General features: G+C 40.3%; 2 protein-coding genes across 3 annotated transcripts; one reads left to right on the top strand and one right to left on the bottom strand.

The window, feature by feature from the left end:
- Positions 1-827: 827 nt before the first annotated feature.
- LOC119657687 (ER membrane protein complex subunit 2-like) lies at positions 828-10,072 on the bottom strand. The gene is made up of 5 exons (XM_038064721.1): positions 9,885-10,072; positions 9,392-9,800; positions 1,367-1,523; positions 1,160-1,255; positions 828-1,093 (listed from the first exon to the last, which is right to left on the bottom strand). Exons 1-5 carry the CDS (start codon positions 9,916-9,918, stop codon positions 911-913), a joined length of 879 nt encoding a protein of 292 aa, XP_037920649.1. The 5' UTR covers positions 9,919-10,072; the 3' UTR covers positions 828-910.
- Positions 10,073-10,332: 260 nt separating this feature from the next.
- On the top strand, positions 10,333-25,315 carry LOC119657672 (solute carrier family 35 member F5). Of its 2 annotated transcripts, XM_038064702.1 has the most exons (9): positions 10,333-10,575; positions 10,665-10,967; positions 16,550-16,670; positions 16,727-16,864; positions 16,933-16,986; positions 24,071-24,301; positions 24,362-24,695; positions 24,763-25,177; positions 25,242-25,315. In XM_038064702.1, the coding sequence occupies exons 3-9, from the start codon at positions 16,560-16,562 to the stop codon at positions 25,291-25,293; spliced, it is 1,335 nt and encodes a 444-aa protein (XP_037920630.1). In that variant the 5' UTR covers positions 10,333-10,575; positions 10,665-10,967; positions 16,550-16,559; the 3' UTR covers positions 25,294-25,315. The 2 variants fall into 2 exon arrangements, with proteins under 2 accessions (XP_037920630.1, XP_037920639.1); XM_038064711.1 differs by lacking the exons at positions 10,333-10,575; positions 10,665-10,967 and adding an exon at positions 11,039-11,158.
- The last annotated feature ends 1,189 nt before the right edge of the window (positions 25,316-26,504 follow it).

A 26,504-nucleotide genomic window follows, 5' to 3' on the forward strand; every position in this document is an offset into this window, starting at 1 on the left:
AATCTCTTCTAATCAAGTCAACTAAATACGAAAAGTATTACAACATTTCTGATAATTTTGAGAGAATGTGTGCGTTCGTGGTAAGGGTATTCTGCACAATCGCAATAGATTGCATGTTTTTAAAGCACGAAATTGTTATCTTCTTCTCTTTTGGGAGTCTTGATAACAATAGTATTTCTGAGTGCGTAAGAATGGTCATTAAGAAGACTCGGCAAACAGGTTCGATAAGAAAGAAATTCCAACCCCGGGAATTTTATAGGCCAGTTGTTGTAAGTCAATTGAGCAAGTACATTGGTCACTCGATCTCCTACGCAGCTGCATGTAAATGAAATATTGACCCTTGATCAGCTGTCTTTCTGTAGGAAAGATTCGCGTTGCGGGAAGAGGAATCGATGTACTCTTGGCCATGCTATTTGCTTGACTCATAAATTGACCAATATTGTTCAATTAATTGTGATTAATTGGATGCACTGACGAGTTTGAGTTTTTAAAAATTTTCTCGTTTTAGGCTGTAGGTCAAGTTTATTATTGGATTCATTTATTGTATTTACTATGATAAATTGAGTTCGATTGGGACTATCTTTGGTTTGGTGGTTTTATTTAAGGAAAGGCCATTTTTAACAATATGCAAGTTTGTGTCTAAGAATTGTTTACACTGTACACATCGCAACCGCGCACTTCTAGGTAACAAGAATTAATTCATGTACAGTTTTAAGTTCCCATTTCATTCTTGGAAAAGAGTCCTTTGCACAAATTTACATTTGCACAACGCGATCGAAATTATAAATATATACATGAAATAAATTACAAGGAAATAAAAGCGAACATTTATTATAGTAACCCGCTATATTTGGTAATGGAATACAATATTTTCATAAAACATTTAAAACATGAAAACCCTGAAATAAAACTATTTTCCTTTTATGTCCATATTGGCAAATGCAGAATCTAAAGCTGCAATATATTTATTGCTAGTTTTTGATTTACGTTTGGAATTCTTTTCAGAAATTTGTGTTAGTGCCCATTGTCCAAGAGTTTGTGCCTCCTTACGTTTTGCGAGAACGGTTTTCGAGTTCGTGATATGCAGACAGCACTGTTGAAAAAGTAATTCCATTACCACCTTCTTTTCAATTATTCAATAAAATAATTAAAAACATACCAAGTATAATCCATAAAGGGCACGAAGATTGGTAGGGTTCAACTTAATTGCATACAAATAATACGATTTAGCTGTCTCCATGTTTTCTGTGCCACCCTGAAAAGGACAAAAAACAATGTCTTTGGTAAACACTCATGTCTAAACATGATATATATCTACGAAATATAATATATCATAAGCGTAAGTGTGAGTGAATTTGAAACTTACCATAGTATAACGAATGTCGGCTATCCGTAAATGCAATAAATAACTGTGGGGATTGTGGAGAAGTAGTTCTTCCATACAAAAAACGGCTTTTTCAAAATCGGCTTCTTGCAGGTAAAGATTGCAAAGTTCATGCCAAGCCTCTTGATCCGACATGAATCTGTAAATTTACATAGATATTTTGTATTGAATTTAATATTTGGATAATACCTTTTTTAAATTAAATGAATATTATTATCGCACAATTACACTCTTCAGACGAATTACAGGCATTACGGTTTCAATTGTTTAGGTGTGATGGGAATCTGCAGGTATTAATCATTTCTTCCGCTGTAGGTAGAGCTTCACTGCAGATAATATAATTTGGAAAGTTTTCGGCACAGTTCCAGCAATTTTCACTATTAAGTTGGATTTGCTAACACTAATTTGAGTTATTTTATCAATGATATGTCTCAATAAGTCTCGCCTAAGTGGCAAACAAACAGTGTATGTCTTCGGCTATTCAAATCAAAAACTTTTGTTCAGAACGCGCAGCCTGGCAGCCACCACTGCCGTACAAAAGTGGATATATTTGCGGAAAGCATGTATAGTAGCGTACATTCTTGACGCACTTGTAGTGTTTCCTGTTCACTCCTTAATGGAGTAGAGGGTATCCACACAGTCAGACTGTACTTCAATTTCATTATCATCAGACTTAACGATGTGCAAGCGAAAAGCTCACGGCAGCGAGACAAACTCAGACACGCATGACGACTGGGATTCAAACCTAGAGCAGCGAAATTGCGAGGCTGACGCTTTAATCCCGCAACCATCGCGCCTTTAAACTATGAAAAACCGGGGAGATTCATTCAACAATAAAACTACCGCCCAGGATTGTATTTTGTGAGGATATCAACCTTGTAATAAATATAAATTCTGGGCAGTCTACGAACTCTTCACAACTTTCAGAATTTCCCATAAAAATAAAGATTTATCGAATTTATATGTTAGCTTTCATGCTTAATCAAAATCATTACTAATTAGTGCAGGGCGATGATGACGATATTCGAGAAAAAAAACCTTGTTGGGGTTCCGAGTAATTCGACAAAAAATTTATGTTTCACGTTATCGTGACCATCTTATGGAACCGAAAAAAACGGTGACCGGTGGTTCTGGAGTACAAATAACGACTGAACAACAAAAACGTCATTGTTTCCCAAAAAGCTGTCTCTAAATTCAAGGATTGGATTACCAGTTAAGGGACACACGCAGAGGCGAATCAAACATAACACATATCCGTCTCTTAAACTTGATGCATTTTACCTATTTATTGATTATATGAGATGTGCACATAAGATGCTACTACAATAGTTATTACTTGAATTTACTTAAAAAAAAATAAACCTTTCGAATTTCCTTTTTCCAATTTTCCAGATGATATTGTTTTATCTTAATAGTTACAATAAAATACAGGTTTTATTTGCAGTTCTTATAATGGAAAAATCATGACGCACGCAATACTTTGGATAAAGGTAAACGCTCTATAGCCCTTGGCAATTCATGCCAAAAAAGACACTCTTGAAAGTCAATTTGCACTGTGACGTTACAGAGATCCAGATCCCAAATATATTTAGTTTATTGCTCATTCCATTAGTGTTTCTGTTAATTCCATAATTCTATATCCTAAACATGCTACAGAAGGGGCGACACAACAGAATATTGCTTGTATTTGCAACAGAATATTGCCTGGTGTATTTGCAAGATATACATGTTAAAAACACTATTATTAACTTAAGCCTGGCGTAGACAAATGTCTCTGACTGCCTGAGACAACACACAGCCTAATGTCTATGCGTGCTTCAAACATCAGACAGACAATGTGTCTTTGTCGGAAAAATGTAATCCCATCGCAGCATTGGCGAATGCTTTTTTACGCCACGCACATCGTGCTTACATCGATAGGAATACCTAGTTATACAGTTCTTTGCGATAAAGCTAGTTTACATGTGCCGAATGAATGAAGAGCAGAATCACAGGACTTTCCAACTAATCATTTATCATATGACACAATTAGTCCCTTCACACATTTCAGCGAAAATAATATGAAGCTAGTTTACCAGAAGTTGATTAGTCATCCTTTCCGAGCTTTGCTATGAAAGCCGCCTTAATCTTTTGTTAACAAGAAGGCATGTAGCCCAGAGTCAGACAGGTCAAAAACATGTTTCCTAAGCGGTCGCTCTATATCTTCCTTTAATATCGAGAGGTAGATGCCATCCATGCCAGGGGCTTTAAAAACATCAAAGCATATGTCAGCTCTGCCTTTCTCAATGGTAACCAAAGATTTCACAGTGTTTTAAGTTTCCCTTGCAGCAGCTTGCAGAAACTACTAGTTCTTCCCCGTCCAATTTTGTTACATACAGGTCGTCAGTCTTCTTCATGCAGCTTCATGGAGCTTAGCTTTTTTTGGATTGCTAGCATGTTATAGTCATTGTAAAACAAAATCTTATTAAAATCGGTTTACAGTCTGCCTGTCACACGTATGTATCGGACGCACATATCGGAAACGGTTATAGCGATTGACACCAAAGGTGCGAAAGGTGAGAACTGCTCATGCATACAATGAGTTGCATCGTTCTACGTCGAATTTTTCACCAGATATAGTCATGTTGGGTATCAAATGAAAGGTCTCGGTTAGTATTTTCCGAAGCTGTTCTTATTTTTGACATTTGCTGGAAAAGTGGGTAGTACAGAGGTTGAAAGTGATCATTTTTTCAAGGACCCATTTTCAGAAACTACCCAATTGAAAAATTTGAAAAAATATTAAGAGACTGTCACGATTTAGTGCCTAGGCTCCGAAATACCATCAATACCGATATGTATTCAAATAAAGTTAATAATAGTATTTTACTATAATTTTTAGTAATTGACTGCAAGGTCCCCCTTAAAATCATCCTGGAATCCCAAAATTTTGCAAATTACGATTCCTTCATCTTCTATCTGACACACTTTCAATTTCTTAATGGCTTCTTTCTGAATGACCTACTACTTAATCACCTTTTCGGGAGGCTGATCTAGACCGTAGTTTTGTCCCACTTTCCGAACACAAAGCGCCGACTACCAATTTAGAAACAATGGCTTTTATGGCTGCCATCGGCTGCCCGAGCTTAGCTATCTGGTTTGACGTGTCACGCGGAACCTCGCCAACCACCGGTCACACGTGGGCCAAATGAATTTTATCGGCGGTGGCGGTCAACGTGTCCAAGAGATCCTGAATACGAACTTGCTTGGATGACCTGTGTGCTCCTCGGAAGACTCTCCAGCCACACCATGGCATCTATATTTGTCAGTGGATATTTTATAACAAAGCAACGGCAAATGACAATCCGCAGCGACAAATGACAAGAAAAAGGAGAGTTGACAAGGCGGAGGAAAAGAGTTCCGTGGCGTCCCTTGCGGCGTTTCTGTTTTTTTTCAAGCAATAATAACAAATAATTTACTCCAATTTCAAAATTCAATTTGTAAACAGTTTTGAAAAGCACTCACTTCAGAAGATACTTTTCATTCCTTTATCTCCTTTCGTGTTTCACAGTAGTGTCTATTTCCAACATTGAACTTCTAATTTGATTTTATATGAATTGATAAGCGCCTTCAACCACTTTAAATTGTCCACATTACTGAGAAATGCTTAGAAGATTTTCACACTTCAGAATTTGACGACCCTTCCGAATCTAGACTTCTCGTTTTCACCTGTAGAAATTTTTCGATGCGAAACATCATCAGAGAAAAATCCTACCCTTTGCCTCGAAAATTTCGTATTTGTCGTCGGTATTCCCACAATTCCCACTCACCAATTTTTGATCTGATTTTCGAATTAGTCCAAGAAATTTTTATACTTTCAAACGATGAAATTTTTATGAAGATGGGTATAGTTCTAGTTAATGAAATTTACACGGGAATTATACACTTCTTAAGTTTGTTTTTATTCAGGGTCACCACCCCACTTCCGAGTTGCAATAACTTTTTCGGGGGAGTCACCACCACAAGTTTTCATCGGGTTTGAAGAGGAGAACCTCCTACCTCCTCTATAAACTCCTCATCCCCCTCTGAGTATGGGGTTGAAAATTCAACCCTTAACCCTTCGCCATAGATTCGAGCTATAATTTCAAAGGAATTGAAAATTATAGATAGATTTTAATTCATATTAAATTTTGAAGCCTAACGATAAGCGAGGCCCTAAGTATTGCCCCTATACTCCATAGAATCCATTCAACAGTTACGCGCACGCGTTCTATTGAACAAAATAAAGGGCTATTTGAGTTTCATCTGCCCTTGAGTGGCGAAATCGAAGTAGAAGCAACTGATAAAAATTTTTTTTTCCATCTGCGGCCTATGCGATTTCAATAAAATGAGCGCTGTAGACAGCACAACGCTGTGGCCACCGTTGGGGCTATACGTCGAGTCTTCGATTTCAATACCATGTTATCCATTATGAAAACCTGACTCAACTGCCGCCGGTTATCGGTACCGAACCACCGGTTTATTATTATAAATTGCTAGCTTCAATGGCATCTTCACCCTAGCGTCTCAGGGTGTAGTTCAGGAAAGCGCAGGAGGTTTGTAGTCCGGCAAATTCTTCGCTGGGGAAGCTAGCACCATCCTGGCAGTTAGAAATAAAATACAAATCCAAAAATGAGGAGAGGGAGAAACTTAAGCGGCGGAAGTCGTCTAACTTGGTGACCGGGTCGGGCTTGCGTAACGGGGAACAGGACGTCGAAACCGCTAATCGTGGACGTCTAGCTGCCACGATGACCAGAAGAATTGCCGACCACTTCAGCAGGTTCGGTAAAGCAACCGGTTAAGTAGCTGAGGAAATGAATCTATTTTTCATCCGCTTCTACTACCACCTTACCACCTCTTGTTGTACCAGAGATTCCTCGAGCGCTTCCTGCAATATGCGCACATGACTGTGCAGCGGGTCCCAGATCAATGCGGCTTCATTACTCGCAGGGACACAATCCTGGCCATCATCAGGGAACGTATTTGACTTGAGGTCATCATGCAAACTGGTGACCAAGAGTCGATAGACGCAGAGGCGCCCATACTGCGGGCAATAGTTTCAGTACTCACCGGAACACTCTTCTTCACCGTCCGGCTGAAGTCTCCGCTGAAGTTCGGGATGAATTCCAAACAGCTTGTATAGACTTCTCGGAAATGGATTCTTTGCATAGACCAGGTGTTCCCAGGTTCTATGCATCTCCAGTTACTCCGAGAAGTCTATCTCAAATCAATGATGAGTTTGCGTCTCGACTATGGTATGGCGAAAGTCACTCCAGGCGTGTTCAAAATGCAACATACGCAAGGAACCAGCGAAACCTTTTTCAGATCACAGTGCAGTTTTCGCTAAAGGAAGCTGAGGAATATTGGGATGGGCTTTCGGTGTTACCCGCCCAGCTTGCTCAGTGAATCATCGCTTAAGGCCCCCACCATCCCGGGCTTGAATTTTTCGAATAAGAAGTTCGCGAGTTCACTATAAATAGCTCGAAGAAGAGAAAGGACCCAGGTCTAGATCGGATGCAGAACTTCTGGTACAAAAAATTTACCAGTATAAATGATCGCTTGGGACTAGCATAAACCAGGTCGGCCGGAGGAATTTCCCTTCCTAACTGCGGGGATTACTTACCTTATCTCTACAAATTCATAATATCCATTATTAGCAGAAGGATCAATGCGTACCTGGAGACCAACAACATTCTGTTCGAACAACTCATTATCGACTCGATAGTTGTAGCACAAGAAAATAGAGGCCAAGAAAACCCATTTAGTTGCTATATCGATTATGCCAAGGTTGACAACGTCACGCACAGATAGCTAATCAATGTCCTACATCTGTACCGCATTGATCCGAAACTAATAAAGTTTTTGGCGGCAATTATGGAAGGATGGCATATCACCTTATCAGCACATTAATGTAAGGGTACCAATAACTCAAAGCCTATCTGTGTGCGGAGAGGTAACTTCCAGGAGGATTTCCGTTTGGTTTTGGATGACACTGAACCCCTTTTAATCGCTACTGAATGATGCTAGACACTATGGTTTCGCAATAAAGTATGGCCTACGTACTTAGAAGACATCAAGCTGTATGCTGGTACTGATAACCACCTTAAAAATATATTGTGAATAATAAACATGTTTAGTCGTTAGTCGTTTAGTCGTATTCGGAAGGAATTTGGATTGAACAAATGTTGAATTCAAGCCATCCGTAAAGGTCATCACGAGCCGCATGCCGCAGATAGTATTCAAGCTACGACCGAGCCAGACTTCTATCAAATACTTAGGAATTCTGCAAGAAAAAAATCCATGCTCGAGTTAGTGATCTGAAGGATGCTCTGCTTTCCGAATTTCTGCGACGTCTTCAGTTGATGCTGAAATCGCATCTCTCGGAAAAGAATAAAATAATCACACTGAATATATTCGGTATCCCTTCACTAGCATATGCATTCGGAATATTGCCGAACGAAACCGATCTGGAAAGCATGCAGAAGCGGATACGGACTACTGTGTCCAAATTACGAATGCAGCGTGACATCGGAGGCAGGGCAGTGGTTGATATTGCGGCACAGCATCACCGACAAGTCGACTAGCTACGCGCTTATTTTTACAGCAAAGAGCAGGCGAGTCCCTTGCATGCGGCTGTTTGTGAGGCAGATTGCGGGCTGACTCCACTTTACTTGAAGAATCGACCTTTCAATCCACTCAGTGGGGTGAAGTCAGACGAAGAGCGTATAATTGAATGGAAGTCAAAGGCATTGCAGGGTAAATGGATTGTCGCTGGCAGCCATTTGACGATCTGCATCTGTCGAACAAATGGTTGTGTGCTGGGGAGCCTATTGTTCAGACGGAAGGATTCATGTGTGCCATTCAGAACAGCGTGGTCACCAATCGAGCTTATAGAAATCTCATAATGAACGGGTGTAGAACGACCATCTAAATTCTGACACAAACTGGCATAATGCTGTATGTAAGTTGGTCCATCAAAAACGGTTTACCGATATGATCCGCAGACAGTACTTAATAGTTCTGCTTTCAGCATGTATTGGAACTCGCTCGAAACGTCTCACCATAGGGTCAAAGCTGTTACTGTACAAGACTATGATCTTGCCAGTCCTCATGTATTCCTCGGAGACTTGGGTTCTTAACAAGAAAAATTGCGAACTCTTGACCGCGTTCGAGAGAAGAATCGTCCGGAGAATTTTTGGCCCCCTACATGAGGATGGACGATTCCGTAGCCTACATAACGACGAAATCTATGAGCGATACCATGACCGTCAGATTGTGGATAAAATCTCACTCAATAGGTTACGGTGGGCGGGTCACTTAATCCGTATACGGCAATATCTATGGTGAAAAAAGAAGACGAGGAAGACCCTGCTTAAGATGGAGCGATGGCGTAGGCCAGACCGCCAGACAGCTTTTAGGGATATCGAATTTGTGAACCTCGGCTCAAAACCGGGATGTCTGGAGTTCCTTATTAAGGCAGGCCTAGACCGCATACCGGTTGTTGCGCCGTTGATGATGATGATTATGATATACCATACAACAAGTCTGACGTGTTGTTAGTTGATAAGATCGATCCGCGTATATTATTGATATTGCTATCCCCCATAATAGCAACATTGAACGCAAATACGTGAAGAAGAAGGTAGACTATGAGCTACTGGCTGGAGAAATCAAAGAAATTTAGCGTCTCAAGAGGGTGGTTGCAGTTCCATAATATTGTCTGCTGCAGGTATTGTTCCTTAAATGCCTCACGGTTTCCCTTAATGTCTTGGGACTCTCGCAGTCTGGTTCAAACCATGCAGAAATACATCATTCTGCGTACGTCCTCGATGTTGCAGAGAGTTCGACAGATTCTCTCACTAACCTTCCGCTGGTCATCAGCACCCACGCCTTTTACCTTTTAATTAGGTAGAATCGTCCGAACCTAAATGCTTGGCACTTAGTCCTAGTTTTCGGTAAAATTAATTAATAACCTTTACGATAACTACTCACTTTGTCAGATAATCACATATTTCAGCTATAGCCTCCAAGTTCATTCCCTTCGCTTTCAGAATGGCAACTTTGCGCTTCCTCGCCGATGGGTTCGTCTCGTCCTTCTTAATAATACCATCCAAAATTTCTAGAGCCTTATCGTAGCTCTCTAACATCTCGAAACGCATAGCCTTCAGCCTATGAACTCGCATACTATCCGGAAACTCTGCTATCAACTCCTTCATGCACTTATCGGCAATGTCCATGCGGCCACAGTCCAATGCAGCAATCACCACTTGTTCCAGGATAATATGTCGTTCATTCCCCAATTTGCCCATCTTTTCCTCCAGCACAGCCTCCCATAGCTGAACTATGCTCTCACTTTTTCGGTCGGTGGTCTCTCGCCACTTTCGCAGCATGTCTTTAACATCTAAAATTCATGTCAGGACGGAAATTGTAAATTAAAATATTCAGGTCAATTGTTGGGTGGAAGTTAAAATGCAGCTGGACTCACCCGACCAGGACAATTCCTCATAATTGTAAGACATTCGTGATGTGTATTAGGTTCAGCGATACGTTGAAATTACTTCCCAAGTGCCAGCAGTAGCTAAACACGAATGCAGCTCGAATTAGAATCTGATTATTGATAGCCCATCAGAAAGTATCTGACAGATATACAGGTTATGGACAATGACTGTACGCTAGTATCTGGATACGGGAGTTCGTTGGTCATAGGCGACCATTTTGTTTTTTGGTGGATTTTTAATTTATGACAAAATTATTTGTCCACATACGTTTGGAATATTATGGTTAAAAAGGCGGTTCCTATGATTTAAAGATGGTTCTTTATTATTCATTTATTTAAGGTGATTTCGACAATAACAAATGAGCATCAAAGTCAAAAAATTATAATTTATTATTAAGAAATAAAATGTAAAATTTATCGGACAAAATTTAGGTAGGTTGATCAGGTGTTCACCGTATGCAAACAAACATTTTTTCAGAAGGGGGCGGAGTCTCAGTTATACTGTATTGATCAATGCCGACAATTTGCCATGCATCAGAAAGAGACAAAAATAGCAATATCTGCAAACACCTCCCAGTATGACGAAATTGGCAGGATCAGTTCCAATTGGCTTCAGGATTGATGGATTGTACGAAATCCTCGAGTGGCGAAGGACATATGTTGAAGTATTGCGAAAATGGTAATAAAATTTTTGATAATTGTTCGTTTTAATTGAATAGTCGTAATTAAATTTAGCGTAACATTAGTAAACTTATTTCCTTATTTCAGAAAACACTTTCCTCGACTATTCGCTGATAAGATCAATTGCAAATTTTTATCTAAACATTGCACTTCCCACTAAGCTGACATTCGTTGGAGAAATTGGATAAATGTCGTTAACATTAGTCTGCTAGTTGCTGTCATACAAACAGAATGGACTTATCTGCGGAATAAATTAGTTTGAAATTATTCGAGTGACTTTTCTAAATCAGCGGATTCGAATGTACATAAATGTGCAGTGATTAGCTCAACACTGAGTCGAATGATTTGCTGGTGGCTTAGCCTGCAAGGATAGAATGTCGGACGATTATGGTAGGTAAAGTGTTGGGCATTTGGTGGTAGAGGATATCAGGTGTTTCGAGGTGTTGTGACTTTTCTTAAAGATATTGCACTTGTTAACGTTCCTTTGTTGACATAATATCGTAATCTGCATTGTGTTCAGTTTATCAGTTTTGCGGATTTCCTCTAATTTATGGGAAGAATGAGGAGTCGAAATTGAATGGGTAATTTGTTTACATAGAGACAGGTGTTATCGCAACTAAAACAATAGAATGGGTATTTTTGGGATCTCGTCTGGTACGAACGTATTGCCCAGGAGAATCTGATGAATGTCTACCTAACGGGTTCATTTCAATGTCCGATTGCAACCTAAAACGAAATTCGCCAACTGCCCAGGTGTTAGGAGTTATTCGCTCGGAAGTCTATCTTGATTTCTTAGAAGTCCGAAATTATAATTCAATAACAATCAAGTTAAAGCCAATAAGAAGGTGGCAGAACTCGTGATCTAGCGAGCATAGAAAATAAGTACTTCAAACTAAGTATGAAACGAGACAGTTACAGCAGTTAATCAAGTGTGTAATGAATATGTTAAGCCGTAAACAGTGTTTTGTGACTGACAAAACTTCAAAGGAATGCAATTGCCTAAAAGGTATCACAAATGTTTGCTAAATGTCTGCTTTCTGGTTGAGTCGTAAAAAACCCCGGAAGTAATGTTTGATTCATTTTGGTCAATTGGTGCCGTAATTAGTGTTTATGAGTCGAATTGGTCATTTTAACGGAAAATAATAATGCAATGTAAATCCACTTTTTGAATAAGACTACTTTTCCGAACCCTATGCAGTAGGGTTCATTACTATTCATTATTCGCACGTTTTCTACTTCGGAGACTCTCGGATAGATTACGGTTTGCGTGGGGCCGCGATTTGATGACGGATTTTGATAAAGAAATTCAAAATAAGACAAAAATAGTACATAAAACTTTCCGATATCTCCCTATACTTATCGAGATAACGAAAGTTAAAGTTTTCGACTTTGTCCATATTCATCAGATATATGTCGTATAATGGTGAAGTAACTCCCCTTTCCCTGTCAGGAATTTAAAGACACTTTACAGACCGCAACGAAAAATGATGGGGCCAACATCTGCCACAAATATTTCAACGGTCGCTTGAAAATTAGAAAAAAAAAAGCTTTGGCTAATTCTAATTTCTTATAATTTCTAATTTCCAAGCGTTTTTAATAATGTAAATAATCGTCTGCGACTACATGTTAAAAGATTAATTAGGCGTATATATTTTTTCAAAGAACTTATACCAAATAATGAGATTGGGAAGCGAAGAAATCATTTATTTAAGATTGCCTTATGCCAGCTTTTGTAGACAAGCTGACGGCTTTGTCTCTAATATTTTGTATGGCAACAATTTCATTATCATCATCATCAACGGCGCAACAACTGGTATCCCGTTTAGGCCTGCCTTAATAAGGAACTCCAGACATCCCGGTTTTGCGCCGAGGTCCACCAATTCGATATCCCTAAAAGCTGTCTGGCGTCCTGACCTACGCCATCGCTCCATCTTAGGCAGGGTTTGCCTCGAGTTCTTTTTCTACCATAGATATTGCCCTTATAGACTTTCCGGATGGGATCATCCTCATTCATACGGATTAAGTGACCCGCCCATCATGACCGATTGAGCGGGATTTTATCCACAACCTGACGGTCATGGTATCGTTCATAGATTTCGTCGTTATGTAGGCTACGGAATCGTCCATCCTCATGTAGAGAGCCAAAAATTCTTCGGAGGATTCTTCTCTCGAACGTGGCCAAGAGTTCGCAATTCTTCTTGCTAAGAACCCAAGTCTCCGAGGAATACATGAGGACTGGCAAGATCATAGTATTGTACAGTAAGAACTTTGACCCTATGGTGAGACGTTTCGAGCGGAACAGTTTTCGTAAGCTGAAATAAATGTTGTTATTCGAGCTCGGGGCACCATGCCAACGAGATAGTAATCCGAGTCTATATTGGCCCCCCTTTATGTTGTGACATTCATCAAAGCTGAGAGGTGGCGGCGTTCGATCAACACGTGGTCAATTTGTTTGAAAATTGTCCCCTCTGGAGACCACCAGGTACTTCCAACAATCATTTCGTGTGATAATGCTAATTGAATAATCCGCAGTCCAGGAAACCGGTCCCTGTCCAACGCATCTTCTGTGACGCTGTTACATCAGCCTTATATTGGAACAGGTTATCGGCTAACTGCTTGTCAGCTTCATCTCTGTACAGGGAGCGCACGTTCCATGAGAAAATGCGCAAATCGTTATTCCTTCGTCGTTCTCGGGTTCGTCGTTGTATTATCCGTCCAGTCCGAGGCTCCTGTTGTGGCTTTGTAACAAGTTGTTTTCCGTGTAGGGTTGTCAGCTCTACCCAACCCCCAACATGGAGGACCAGTTGGTACAATTTTCTTCTAACTCGATTGCAGTACAGCGTGAAAAACTGTATCTCAGCTATATATATAAAAAAATGACGATCTCTCAGTTTCCTTTTCTTTCCATAATCGAAAGGGACAATTACCTATAAGATAACTTGGTATGTTATATATAACATACATATGTACAAATGTTAACGGAAATATGCCCGCAATTAACATGATCGCATCTTACAAATCAACATATACGGGAATGCAACCGCTCACCAGTTGCTAGCACAGATTGCTAAGGAGGTAAAAGCGGATCTACTGCTAATCAGGTTCGAAACGGCGTTCGACTTCGGCTGCTAAATAAGTGTTCCGGACTTCCGAGTCGGAGTCAGTGGTGTCGTTAGTGAAAGGGTTGCGAGTTCTTCTTGGAATAGGCAGAGCCAGGCAGGAAGACACTTCGGGAGATGGTAGCACTACAGCTAGCAGCGTCCTAAATTCAGTTATGAACCTGGTACCGACGACCTATTGGGATTCTATACCCTGAAGAACTCAGAGTGTTATTAGTTCCGCTGTTTGGAACAACATTTAAACGACGGGGAGGTGGCACGCACCACAATGATAGGGTACGGATCAGTTAAAAGGAAGCGCAGCGTGGTAAACAAAAGCAAACTCATTGCTGGGCACGAGCTGGTTGACAGGATGGATGTGGAATCGTGGAGACTTTTCCAAAAGTCTATTCAGTTAATGTCGAACAGATAGACTCGTTTCGGTTGATGACAACAGCGGATCTGACGTTATCCCGGCAAAGGTACACAATCTGGTTTTCCATTATCCAACGGACTTTCTCATCACCGCATTCTGGAGGTCCAGGTGAAGATGAAGATCACGTCGGAGGTAGCACAGGGACCCATCTTAGGGCCGAGCCTATCGTACATTTCTTAAAATAGTCTGCTAAAACTCGAAATGCCATATTGATGTGGTGGGTAAGCGATTCACTGACGGCTCATGGTTTCAGCCTTGCGTTGCAAAAAACCGAACTAGTCGTCTTGACTAAAAAGAAAACCCCGACCCTGCGCTCACTCTAAAAGTGGCTAATTTTAACGCGTGAAGAACGTTTTGCCTCCCATATTTAAAAATATTAGTTAAAAAATTGAATTTTCGTCTAACGACACTTCTTTAACATACATAAATTGCAACAGAGACGACTTTTGGATTCAAATGTATAATATTATACACAGTTATTAGAATTGATTTAATGTCTGTTTGTCTGTGACATCCGATTTAATGGGAAACGCATGAGGCTATTCTATCTGTTGATTTAAAGAGTGTTCCCTATATATGTGAAAAGGTGGTGTAAATTGTTTTCACAGAATATGATCATGTGGGGTATCAAATGAGAGGGCTAGATTAGTACTTTTCGAATCAATCTTATTTCTGATATTGGGTGCAATATAGGGAAGTGAGGGCTCAAAATTCATGTCTAAAGAGTGTAACAGAGCTTGCTTTCAGAACCTATCCGACCGAAAAATCTGAAAAAAATCAAAGTGGCGCACTTATACAAAGCCAGGCCTCAAAATACATTCCATTTGGATACCTGCTCAAATAAATTAATTAGTAGTATAATACAATGTTCTAGAAATTGACTCGAAGATTCCCTATAAGTTTAACCAAGAAGTACAATTTGGTACCATTATAAGTAATAATATAATACACAATTTTGGAAAGTTTGAAGGAAATCAAACAATTATTAACAAAGTTACACAAGGTCGAAATTGGGCATCTTCATCATCATATAAAGTGAACTCATATGAACGGCGGAGTTGAATATATAAAGGAATATTTTGCATTTTTAACTATGTACGAATGGGAAAACTTGCGGTATTAAAACTTGCTATTTATTTAACACAAATGAATTAATTCCTCCCTAAGTAAGTAATGAATCCACATTCATGGACGTTTAGGTGATACATTTCCAAATAACACGATGTCTTTCAGCATTAGCTTAGTAATAGAAACATCAAAACATTCAAGGATATTTTAGAATTATAATCATTGTTCGGAGGGTTTTATGATGATGTTTTCTTGCTTAGTTCCTATCTTGACCCTTTAAGGGAGATGAGTTAGCCACTTAGTTCCATGTTTTTCCCCTTCATTTGGTGCAATAGTCGCATCTTCAGTTGTATCTATTTTGCCTGCCAATCGATTCTGGAGGTTCGTCGTTTGGACTTTAGTTAAGATTGATCTAAACAGAGAAGTCGATGTGAAGTAACTAAGCCATTTATTTTCTCAAAGAAATTGGTTTAATTGCATCAAAATCATTAACGGCTTCTGAAACCTCCGAAGAATTGCTGGTCCACCAGAAGAGGATGGACATATGTGTATATAACGGAAAACTGTAGCTTTGTTGTGGATAGGGGCAATGTTTATATAATAGTAGGAGAAGAAGACGTGGTAGTTCCTGCCCCAGATGAAGCAATGACGTAGGATAAGACATCAGGCAGCTGCTGGGCATATGGAATTGTGGACCTTGTTACAACAAAGGGAGATCCGGAGATGTTTACTAAAGCATTGGCTGTTGCGCCGTTGATAATGATTCTATTATTTACATCAGAAAATATTCTTCAACTTCAAGGTATTTGCCCCTGGAAAGAGAACATTTCATAGAAGTCAGCATACAAAACTGAAGAGGCACAGTTTGGTGATATTGACGGCATACATAACAATCAAGATAATATTGATGATGAAGATGCTGAAAATCAAAGTGAATTGCAAAAAGTATATGGCCTGAATTTTAAAATAAAAGTAGCGGTTTAAGACTTGATTTTTGGAATTACAGACTGTTACGCGTGGAAAACCTAGATGTCGGATACAGATTTGACTCTTAGGTATAATAAGATCAAAAATCGAAAAGTGTTCTTCTTTTTCGGGCTTGATGCCAACGAAAATAATCAGTAATAATTAAGAGCAAGAAAAATGACGAGAGAAAAGAGGACTAAACTTATCGAATTTCCTTGCTATAATAGATATTAGAGATAGAATCTCATATTATTGCATATGTAAAAATCCAATATATGCTCAAAACTAGTCCAAATTATACATGATATATCCCTTCCCTTATACGCATATACCCGTACATGCCCTCACTTTATAAGTACTTTCTTTGAACCAGAAAATATAACAAATCCTTTTCTATTTTTCAGACTTTAAACGATGCATAGTGTAGATCATAACATGTTCAAGAAATCATATAAAATATGTTTTGGCGTGTTACTTTTGATAATTCTCGATGTTTTTTGTGTTTTAGCAGAAAAAGTTAGAAAGGTAATGCCTTAAATTAGTGTAATTCCTTCCTAAACTACCTAGAATTTCCATTGCAGTACGTTTTGAAAGATGACAACTGCAATAAGCCATTTTTCAGTGCATACACAGAAGTGTCGATGTTTGCATTGTACTTACTTGTAATCGGTATCATAGAACCATTACGAGAAACATGTACACGCAACAAAAACTATAGTGTAAGTTTGAGAGAATAAATGATAAATGGAAAGTTTGAAAAATAATTTGATTCCTTTTAAATTCATAGATAATGGAAATGACGCGGGAGGATGAAAACTATACACCAAATTATAATAGATTGGTAAGTTTACATTAAGACTCAATGTTATTTTATGTAGTAATTAGATTTAAACAGACGTCCTTCAGAAAAATTTGCATAATTTAGTTGATTTTTCCGCATTCTAATTTATAAAAGTGAGAAACATATATTCTGTAACTAAGACCTCCTGCCTGCCTGATCCAAGCATTAGAAGGCAGATAGTAACTTTTTGGCACACATAGATTAAAAGTGGGTTTTTCAATTGAGTTAACTAAGTAAAGACTTCCAAATTGTTGTATAATCGATTCAACTGTCTCTGGATATAAAGACTTATACAAACCCATGAGAATTTTCATATCAACTGCCAATTGACAAATCTTCCTCCAAGAAAGGTTTACACGTAATGGAAACGTTCTAAAAGCAGTAAATTGTTTTCCATGTGAAATGAAAACAGGAAGACCAAACGCGCTTGAAAACGATGAATTGTTAGTGGTATTGGAGGAGGAGGATAAATAAATTGCTGAAATATCAGAGAGGTTTAACATACACCGTACCACCATAGAAAGAAGAATCCGATCCCCCCTTGCGAAAATTGGAATTCGGGGTTCCCCATGAGTTAAACAAAAAAGGTCGCCTGGACAATTACGCTTCACACATAAATAGACAAAAATTGGAAGATTTGCTTTACTGTTTGATCACTGGGTGTGGGAGGTGGGTTCTTTACAAAAATATTAAACACTGCAGAATCGGTAACAGTGTTGAAGAAAAAACGTCCATTCCTGGTGAATAGGAATAATACTATTTTGCACCATGACAACGTTAGACCTCACACTATTGAAATTTCTTAGGGAAACATTGCGGAGTCAGGATAACAGAAGTTGGTCCAACCATTGTACTCCCTGGCCTTGTTCCATCGAATTTTTACTTGGTCTGACCCTTGGACAATCATTTGAAAGCGAAGGAGTTTTTTAACAAAGATGCTCTGAAAACCGAATTTACAGATTGTTTCCCATTCAAGTCATCTGTTTTCTAGAAAAAAACATTGATTTTCTTTGCTGGCTTTGGCAGTATGTAATAGACCACGTAGGAAATTATAAATTAGATTAAAAATGGAAATAATTTGTTTTAAACTTCTACTTAAAACAAAAAGTTTTACTTAAAAAAAATGCGCATATATCCCACACCTCTTGATGCCTCGAACAATAAGATTGAAACGGTAGTTTCAAGGTAGAAATACAAATCACACATGACACGACATGAACTACACCACTTGTTATTCGATGGCAAAGCTTCCAGCTAAATATCTGAGGCGCTAGTTATAGCCTCGTCAGGAATATGAAGGAAATTTTGGAATAAAAGGGAAATGGAATTTACTATCATATTTCGCATAGTCAATTATGGATTGACAATCCGAAAAGCACAAAATCATCAGAAAAATTTGCCTGATGCATTTCACTGACATCTTATCAGTCAAACATCTTATCAATGAAACGTTAGCGAATGAAATTGAATTGTTTTCCGGTCAGTAAAAAATTTAAATTGATTCATTAGACTACTTTCGATGTGTTTGCAAACTTTCTCGGTCGGAATAGTTGAAATATTTCATACTTGGTTAGATTTACCATTTCTCTGAGAGGCCAGCTCCTTACAATTCACAATTAAAAATAACATCGCCGTATTTGAATAAAACGCTACCTTAAGACAAAATTTACCGATAAAATCTAATCGAAACTCGACAAGAAGTGCTCATGCGTTACTTGCCGAGAACCGCCCGGCTTCTCATTGTAAAGCTCATCATCATCAATGGCACAACAGCAGTAATCCGGCTTGGGAATGCCTGAGTAAAGATTTCCAGACATCCTGGTTTTGCACCAAGGTCCTAATCTATGCCATCGCTCTATGTGAGGCAGGGTCAGCCAGATTTTCTTTTTCTACCAGATATTGCCCTTATACAATTTCCGAGTGGATTATTTTCACCCACACGGATTAAGTGACCCACCGCAACCTATTGAGCCGGATTTCATCCCCAACTAGACGGTCGTGGTATCGCTTATAAATTTCGCCATTATATAGGGATGGATGATTCCGTCATCCTCATGTTTATTACTAATGTTTCTTTGGCTTTTGGTGCTGATGTCCTTTGAGAGTGCAGCACTGCTCGATATGCAGCATTCTTCCGTTCCGTTGCTAGCTTACATTCATCGTTTAACCAGTGATCCCGATAAGTCGATTGATTAATCATCTGCGTACTCGAAATTCCAACATGTTCCTGTATGTAAAAAGTCCAATGTTTTTTTTTGGGCTAAGGAAAAGGATTTATCGTCATAATAGAGTCTATCTGAGTGTAATTACGTGATATTCCTAACAATAAAATTTTTTGAAATAATAAAAACTTCATCATCATCATCATCAACGGCGCAACAACCGGTATCCGGTCTAGGCCTGCCTTAATAAGGAACTCCAGACATCCCGGTTTTGCGCCGAGGTCCACCAATTCGATATCCCTAAAAGCTGTCTGGTGTCCTGGCCCACGCCATCGCTCCATCTTAGGCAGGGTCTGCCTCGTCCTCTTTTCCTACCATAGATATTGCCCTTATAGACTTTCCGAGTGGGATCATCTTCATCCATACGGATTAAGTGACCCGCCCACCGTAACCTATTGAGCCAGATTTTATCCACAACCGGACGGTCATGGTATCGCTCATAGATTTCGTCATTGTGTAGGCTACGGAATCGTCCATCCTCATGTAGGGGGCCAAAAATTCTTCGGAGGATTCTTCTCTCGAACGCGGCCAAGAGTTCGCAATTTTTCTTGCTAGGAACCCAAGTTTCCGAGGAATACATGAGGACTGGCAAGATCATAGTCTTGTACAGTAAGAGCTTTGACCCTATGGTGAGACGTTTCGAGCGGAACAGTCTTTGTAAGCTGAAGTAGGCTCTGTTGGCTGACAACAACCGTGTGCGGATTTCATCATCGTAGTTGTTATCGGTTGTGATTTTCGACCCTAGATAGGAGAAATTGTCAACGGTCTCAAAGTTGTATTCCCCTATCCTTATTCTTGTTCGTGCTTGTGTTTGACCAGTGCGGTTTGATGTTGTTGGTTGATTCGTCTTCGGTGCTGACGTTGCCATCATGTATTTTGTCTTGCCTTCATTGATGTGCAGCCCAAGATCTCGCGCCGCCTGCTCGATCTGGATGAAGGCAGTTTGAACGTCTCGGGTGGTTCTTCCCATGATGTCGATATCGTCAGCATAGGCCAGTAGTTGGGTGGACTTGAAGAGGATCGTACCTCTTGCATTCACCTCAGCATCACGGATCACCTTCTCGAGGGCCAGGTTAAAGAGGACGCATGATAGCGCATCCCCTTGTCGTAGACCGTTGTTGATGTCGAATGGTCTTGAGAGTGATCCTGCTGCTTTTATCTGGCTTCGCACATTGGTCAGGGTCAGCCTAGTCAGTCTTATTAATTTCGTCGGGATACCGAATTCTCTCATGGCCGTGTACAGTTTTACCCTGGCTATGCTATCATAGGCGGCTTTAAAGTCGATGAACAGATGGTGCAACTGTTGTCCATATTCCAACAGTTTTTCCATCGCCTGCCGCAGAGAGAAAATCTGATCTGTCACTGATTTGCCTGGAGTGAAGCCTCTTTGGTATGGGCCAATGATGTTCTGGGCGTATGGGGCTATCTGGCCTAGCAAGATAGTGGAGAATATCTTATAGATGGTACTCAGCAACGTGATACCTCTATAATTGCTGCACTGTGTGATATCTCCCTTTTTATGTATGAGACAGATTATGCCTCGTTGCCAATCGTCAGGCATTGATTCGCTGTCCCATACCTTGAGCACAAGTTGGTGAACCACTTGGTGTAACTGGTCGCCTCCATATTTAACCAATTCGGCTGTAATTCCATCGGCTCCTGGCGACTTATGATTTTTTAGCCGATGAATTGCACGGACTGTTTCTCCTAAACTTGGTGGTGGCAGTATTTGTCCGTCGTCTTCAGTTGGCGAGACCTCCAACTCGCCGATGTTCTGGTTGTTCAGTAGCTCATCAAAGTACTCAACCCATCGCTCTAATATGCCCATTCTGTCGGAAATCAGATTTCCCTCTTTGTCTCGGCAGGATGAGCATCGAGGTGTATAAGGCTTCATCCTGCTGACTTGTTGGTAAAACTTCCGCGCCTGGTGCGGTTGCTCCCTGTACTTTTCTAGTTCACAGACTTGTTGGTTCTCCCAGGCTTCCTTTTTCCGTCTGTGAAGTCGCTTCTCCGCTCGACGGAGTTCGTGATAAGTCTCTGCGCGTGCCCGCGTTCTTTGAGAATGCAACATTACTCGGTATGCGGCATTCTTCCGTTCCGTTGCTAGTTTACATTCATCATCAAACCAGCCGTTCCGACTCCTTTTGCGGCTGGGGCCAAGTATATTTGTGGCCGTATCCATGATAACGTTCTTCAGGTGGTTGTGAAGATCATTAGTTGATGCTTCATCTCCAGGTCCTCTATTGAGTGCGGTTATTGCGGCATCCATTTCCCTCTTATAGGTGTCGCGGAGGGTTGTGTTGTGGATGGCTTCAGTGTTCACTCTCACCTGATTGTCAGAGGGGATTCTAGGTGGTATTGTTATTCGAGCTCGGAGCACCATGCCAACGAGATAGTGATCCGAGTCTATATTGGCCCCCCTATATGTTCTGACATTCATCAAGGCTGAGAGGTGGCGGCGTTCGATCAACACGTGGTCAATTTGGTTGAAAGTGGTCCCGTCTGGAGAGGCCCACGTATGTTTGTGGACCGCTTTCCGCGCAAACCAGGTACTTCCAACAACCATTTCGTGTGACCCTGCTAATTGAATAGTCCGCAGTCCGTTATCATTTGTTTTTTCGTGTAAGCTATGGGAGCCAACGTATCGCCTGAATACGGGCTCCTTCCCTACTTGGCTGTTAAAATCCCCAAGTATGATTTTGATATCATATCTGGGACGGGCTTCGAGGGTTCTTTCTACTGCCTCGTAGAAGGTATCCTTCTCCGACTCTGCAGGGGCGTGAACGTTTATGAGGCTTATATTTCTAAACTTGCCTCGCAAACGCAGAGTGCATAGCCGTTCGCTTATACTTTCAAAGCCGATAACAGCAGGTTTCATTTTTTGGCTGACTAAGAAACCTACTCCGAGCACATGGTTTACTGGATGGCAGCTATAATATATGGTGTAGTGGCTCTTCTCCAGGAAACCGGTCCCTGTCCATCGCATCTCTTGCAACGCTGTTACGTCAGCCCTATATTGGGACAGGGTATCGGCTAGCTGCTTATCAGCTTCATCTCTGTACAGGGAGCGCACGTTCCATGAGAAAATGCGCAAATCGTTGTTCCTTTGTCGTTGCCGGGTCCGTCGTTTTAACATCCGTCCTACCCGAGGCTCCTGTTGTGGCTTCGTAACAGGTTGTTTTCCGTGTAGGGTTGTCAGCCCTACCCAACCCCCAACCTTGCTTTTCCTATTGGCTAGTGTTAATTTATTGGCCTTGCAAATACCGATATTTCGGGAACCACTTGTCCCTTCATCAGCACTAACAAATCCAGACTTGTTTTTATTATTTCAAATAATAAAGTCCAGCTTTCGCTAATCTCTGAGCTACTAATTTGATGGTGACCATTGCCTTGCCATTGATGCTTAGGTCTTTTTGCGCCACCTTAGGAGAAGTAAATGAGGACCTTAATATCACTATTCAAGGATTGGATTTCCCACGTTTTTTCGTAATTCTTCCATATACCCCCAAATATTCTATGACCTGTTTCGTACCTATCGTTCTTCAATTTACTCTGGAGCATTATCAGTCTATATCCGAACTGTAAACCGAATGGAGATGCTCGGGAGCTGCCAAAGTGGTTAAAGCCTCATTGAATGAGGGAATATCCTTTAACGAAAGATAAGGGCGAGGGCGATAGCCACGATCCCAAGGTGGCAGCCCTTCCAATGGGTACCTGTTGGAGAAACCCCACTGGGAGCATACTCGGTCAATGTTTGTCCAAGTGTTCCAGTCTTTGAGTGGGGAGATTTCTAGTACCCAGAACTGCATCATTGAGGTCTGTAGTAGTGTTTGCTTCGATACTACTCTTATGTGTAGATGAAAATTACCCTAAGAAGTGGTGTTATAAATTAAGGAATAACCTATTTTCCGAAAAGTATACGAAAAGTACGGAGAAGGTCGTAATGATCATCGAGGCGGTTGAGGAGTTGATGAACTTTCTACCATGTTGCCTCAAATCCCTCGCGTATCCTTTTTCCGTCAACGCTTCCTTAAATTCTTAATTTTATTGGACTTTCTTGTTGGACATTGATAATATCAGGAACTGCTTTCATCTCTGTAAATCAGAACTTTCAGAAAGGCACGCTTGCATTGGAGTTAATACGAATTAGGTAGGTGCCAAGGTAGAGAGGGAACTCAGACGGCCTGAAGCAAAGGATGTATCAGGTCAGAATACGTTCAGCCGCGGCACACTGATTACTAATTTTCTGGCTCCACACACACACCGTCGAGTTGGCATTTCTTCGTTGTTCCGGCATGCGAGTAACTTAGCGTATTTCCCCAACTTACAAATTTCAGATTCTGGTCCAGTTCCCAATCACGCCATTCCCGAGTATGCAAACAGGACTCTTAACTGGTACTATGCTTAGGTGTTGGCAGACCTATACGGTCTTCCTCCCCGCTCCCCTCCATTCACATATATGGGGAGCTCCCCCTTAAACCTAGCACAAAATATCGTAAAATGTATGTAAATGGAACAACAGATCACACACTCTCACCAATTTTCGTGACAATCGGTCTAGCCGTTTCCGAATAAATCGGGTGTGACAGACAGATAGACACCCACTCGATTCTAATAAGGTTTTATTTCACACAAAACCTTAAAAAAGCGGAAAAGGATAGTGGCTGTAGGTGATGTAGATATTGAGATGTGTGTTACTTCGCCACTATTACTCCCATTGAACTGTAAACTGAACATTGAATTAAATACGTTGCTAAGAAGATTTAGTCTCCTTCAAAATGGAGGACTCTAAAAAGTAATATTGGATTTATCAAATTCTCTTTCCTAAATATAACTAATCAAACTTCACATATTATTTCCAGAGTGATTCCTCCTTTGTACCAATCCAGTCTGATGCCTTAAGTAGCACAGAAAGCGATGACTCAACTATACGTAGCGTAAGGTTTAGTAAATTAGCAGAAGTTCGCGAGATGTCTTCAGTGGACGCTTCTGAAGCGTTAATGTCGCGACTATCATATAGTGCTAGTCTCCGTTTGCGCAAACAAAAAACTCATCATCAAACAGCCAAGGCTGCATTACTATATTCAATCTTGGTACGTATGGAACATTCCTTGCAAGAATTCATCTAAATCATTCAATCGTATTTTTTTCAGTACTTCATTGGAAAGTACTCGCATCATACTTCAATAAATTCCACAGAAACGCCAATCGTCACAGCATTTAGCTCCACGTCGAGTTTATTTACATTAATTTTAGCATCAATGTTTCCATCAACCAATAGTGATAAATTCAGTTTTTCTAAGCTCATCGCTGTCCTTATTAATATGTCTGGTATAGTGCTAGTAACGGTCGCTCATGATTCAGCTTTTATATTTTCTAGGGAGTGTATGTTGTCTCTTTTGAATGCATTTTTTACATCACTTGCTCTAGTTTATATTTTGGCAAAGAATATAATTGAGGATAAATTTGATATACCGTTATTTTTGGGTAAGTTTCCTTTCGTTAACCTGGCAATTCAGATTCTCCCCTAATAGAAAACTCCTTTCAATTTCAGGATTTGTTGGACTGTGGAACCTGATTTTAATGTGGCCACTGTTTTTTGTATTAGATCTTTTACAAATTGAATCGTTTCTGCTACCAAGTGAACGCCAATTGATCATTATATTTCTGAATGGACTATTTGGAACCGTTCTGTCCGAGACATTCAGGCTTTGGGGCTGTTTGTTAACATCATCCGTGCTCGGTGTTGTTGTTCTTTCCATGCAAATTCCTTTTTCAGTCTTATTTGAGTTACTTTTCACACAAAGTAAAATTAACGTTTTTCCGTTGTGTATTGGATCAATAACAGTATTATTAGCAGTTATTTTTTTGGCGATATTGACAAAATACGGCGATGTTGACCCGCTACTTAAAATCATTAAAGTTTTGTATAAAAAAGTTATTGACCGGAAACGAGCGAACTCAGTGAAGTATGTTTTGTGTTTATTTGGAAGGAGGCATTCGCTAATATTGTTGCATTTATTCTCATTCCAGATTACTTGATTATGAGGAACAACATGAGTCACTAATTGATGTTAACCAATAAAATTAAGTATACTAAACATTAATTGTTTGATTTTTGTTAGTCAGAAAAGTTGAGTGTAAATGGAGCGGAATTTTAAAAAATGGGTGTGTTCTTCTATTTTTGAGTTTCTCAATCTCGAGAATTCGGAATCGACTGGCTGGGAAGTTGATTTCTTTAGAGAAACTGCCGAGATCGGTGGAAAATGCTGCAAACTTAATTGACAACAGATTATTTGCCAATTTTAATGGATCATCAATATTGTACAAGACAATAATCCTACCAGTCCTCATGTATTCCTCGGAGACTTGAGTTCTTAGTAAGAAAAAATGCGAACTCTTGGCCGCGTTCGAGAAAAGAATCCTTGGAAGAATTTTTGGTCCCCTACATGAGGATGGACGATTCCGTAACCTACATAACGAAAAAATCTATGAGCGATACCATGACCGTCAGCCTGTGGATAAAATCCGGCTCAATAGGTTACGGTGAGCGAATGACTTAATCCGTAGGGATGGGATGACGATGATCCAGCCGGGAAAATCTATATGGGCATCTATATCTACGGTAGAAAAACAAGACGAGGCAGACCCTGCCTGAGATGCAGCGATGGTGTAGGTTAGGACGCCAGACAGCTTTTAGGAATATCGACTTGGTTTACCTCGTCACAAAACCGGGATGTATGATTTATTAAGGCAGGCCTAGATCGGATACCAGTTGTTGTGCCGTTGATGATGATGATCAATATTGTTGGGACGATATTTTTTTGAGAATTGCGGGGTCCTAAGTCCGCATCCACTTGATGCCGTACGGGACGCGAATTACCACCTTAATCGGGCATTTCAACAAGCAACTTCTGGTATTTCACTTAACTAAACATTTGTTTAAGGGAGGGAGATTGTGAAAATCGTGCAGGATCCGATTTGGAAGGCAGAGAGCTATCTCAGCGACTGGCGACGCTTCATGTGGCAGCGCTCCACAATAATCGCAGCAGATTCTCAGTTGGCCAGTACCGCCAATTTCGAGGGGGCGTACAAATTGCATTACTTCGTGTGGCAGCATTTATTAAGAGCCATATAATCATTTCTCAAGTCGGATCGTGTGCGATTTTTACGTCGGATAAGCCCGCTTTATGTGCCAATATCCTAATTTTTGGACTGATTGAACAACTTCTGTATCGACTTGGTTCATAGGAGATGTGTGACGAGGTCATCGCAAAGAAACCTGGTACCTTCAGG

The sequence above is a fragment of the Hermetia illucens genome, chromosome 1, assembly GCF_905115235.1.
Source record: "Hermetia illucens chromosome 1, iHerIll2.2.curated.20191125, whole genome shotgun sequence".
Lineage (NCBI taxonomy): Eukaryota > Metazoa > Arthropoda > Insecta > Diptera > Stratiomyidae > Hermetia > Hermetia illucens.

Bases quoted from the DNA above. Each gene is read 5' to 3' on its own strand.
- LOC119657687 (XM_038064721.1), bottom strand. From the start codon at position 9,918: ATGTCTTACAATTATGAGGAATTGTCCTGGTCGG. The intron at 9,801-9,884 runs GTGAGTCCAGCT...CATGAATTTTAG, and splicing joins TGAGGAATTGTCCTGGTCGG to ATGTTAAAGACATGCTGCGA. The intron at 1,524-9,391 runs GTGAGTAGTTAT...GTAAATTTACAG, and splicing joins ATATGTGATTATCTGACAAA to ATTCATGTCGGATCAAGAGG.
- LOC119657672 (XM_038064702.1), top strand. From the start codon at position 16,560: ATGCATAGTGTAGATCATAACATGTTCAAGAAATCATATAAAATATGT. The intron at 16,865-16,932 runs GTAAGTTTGAGA...TTAAATTCATAG, and splicing joins CACGCAACAAAAACTATAGT to ATAATGGAAATGACGCGGGA. The intron at 16,987-24,070 runs GTAAGTTTACAT...TATTATTTCCAG, and splicing joins CACCAAATTATAATAGATTG to AGTGATTCCTCCTTTGTACC.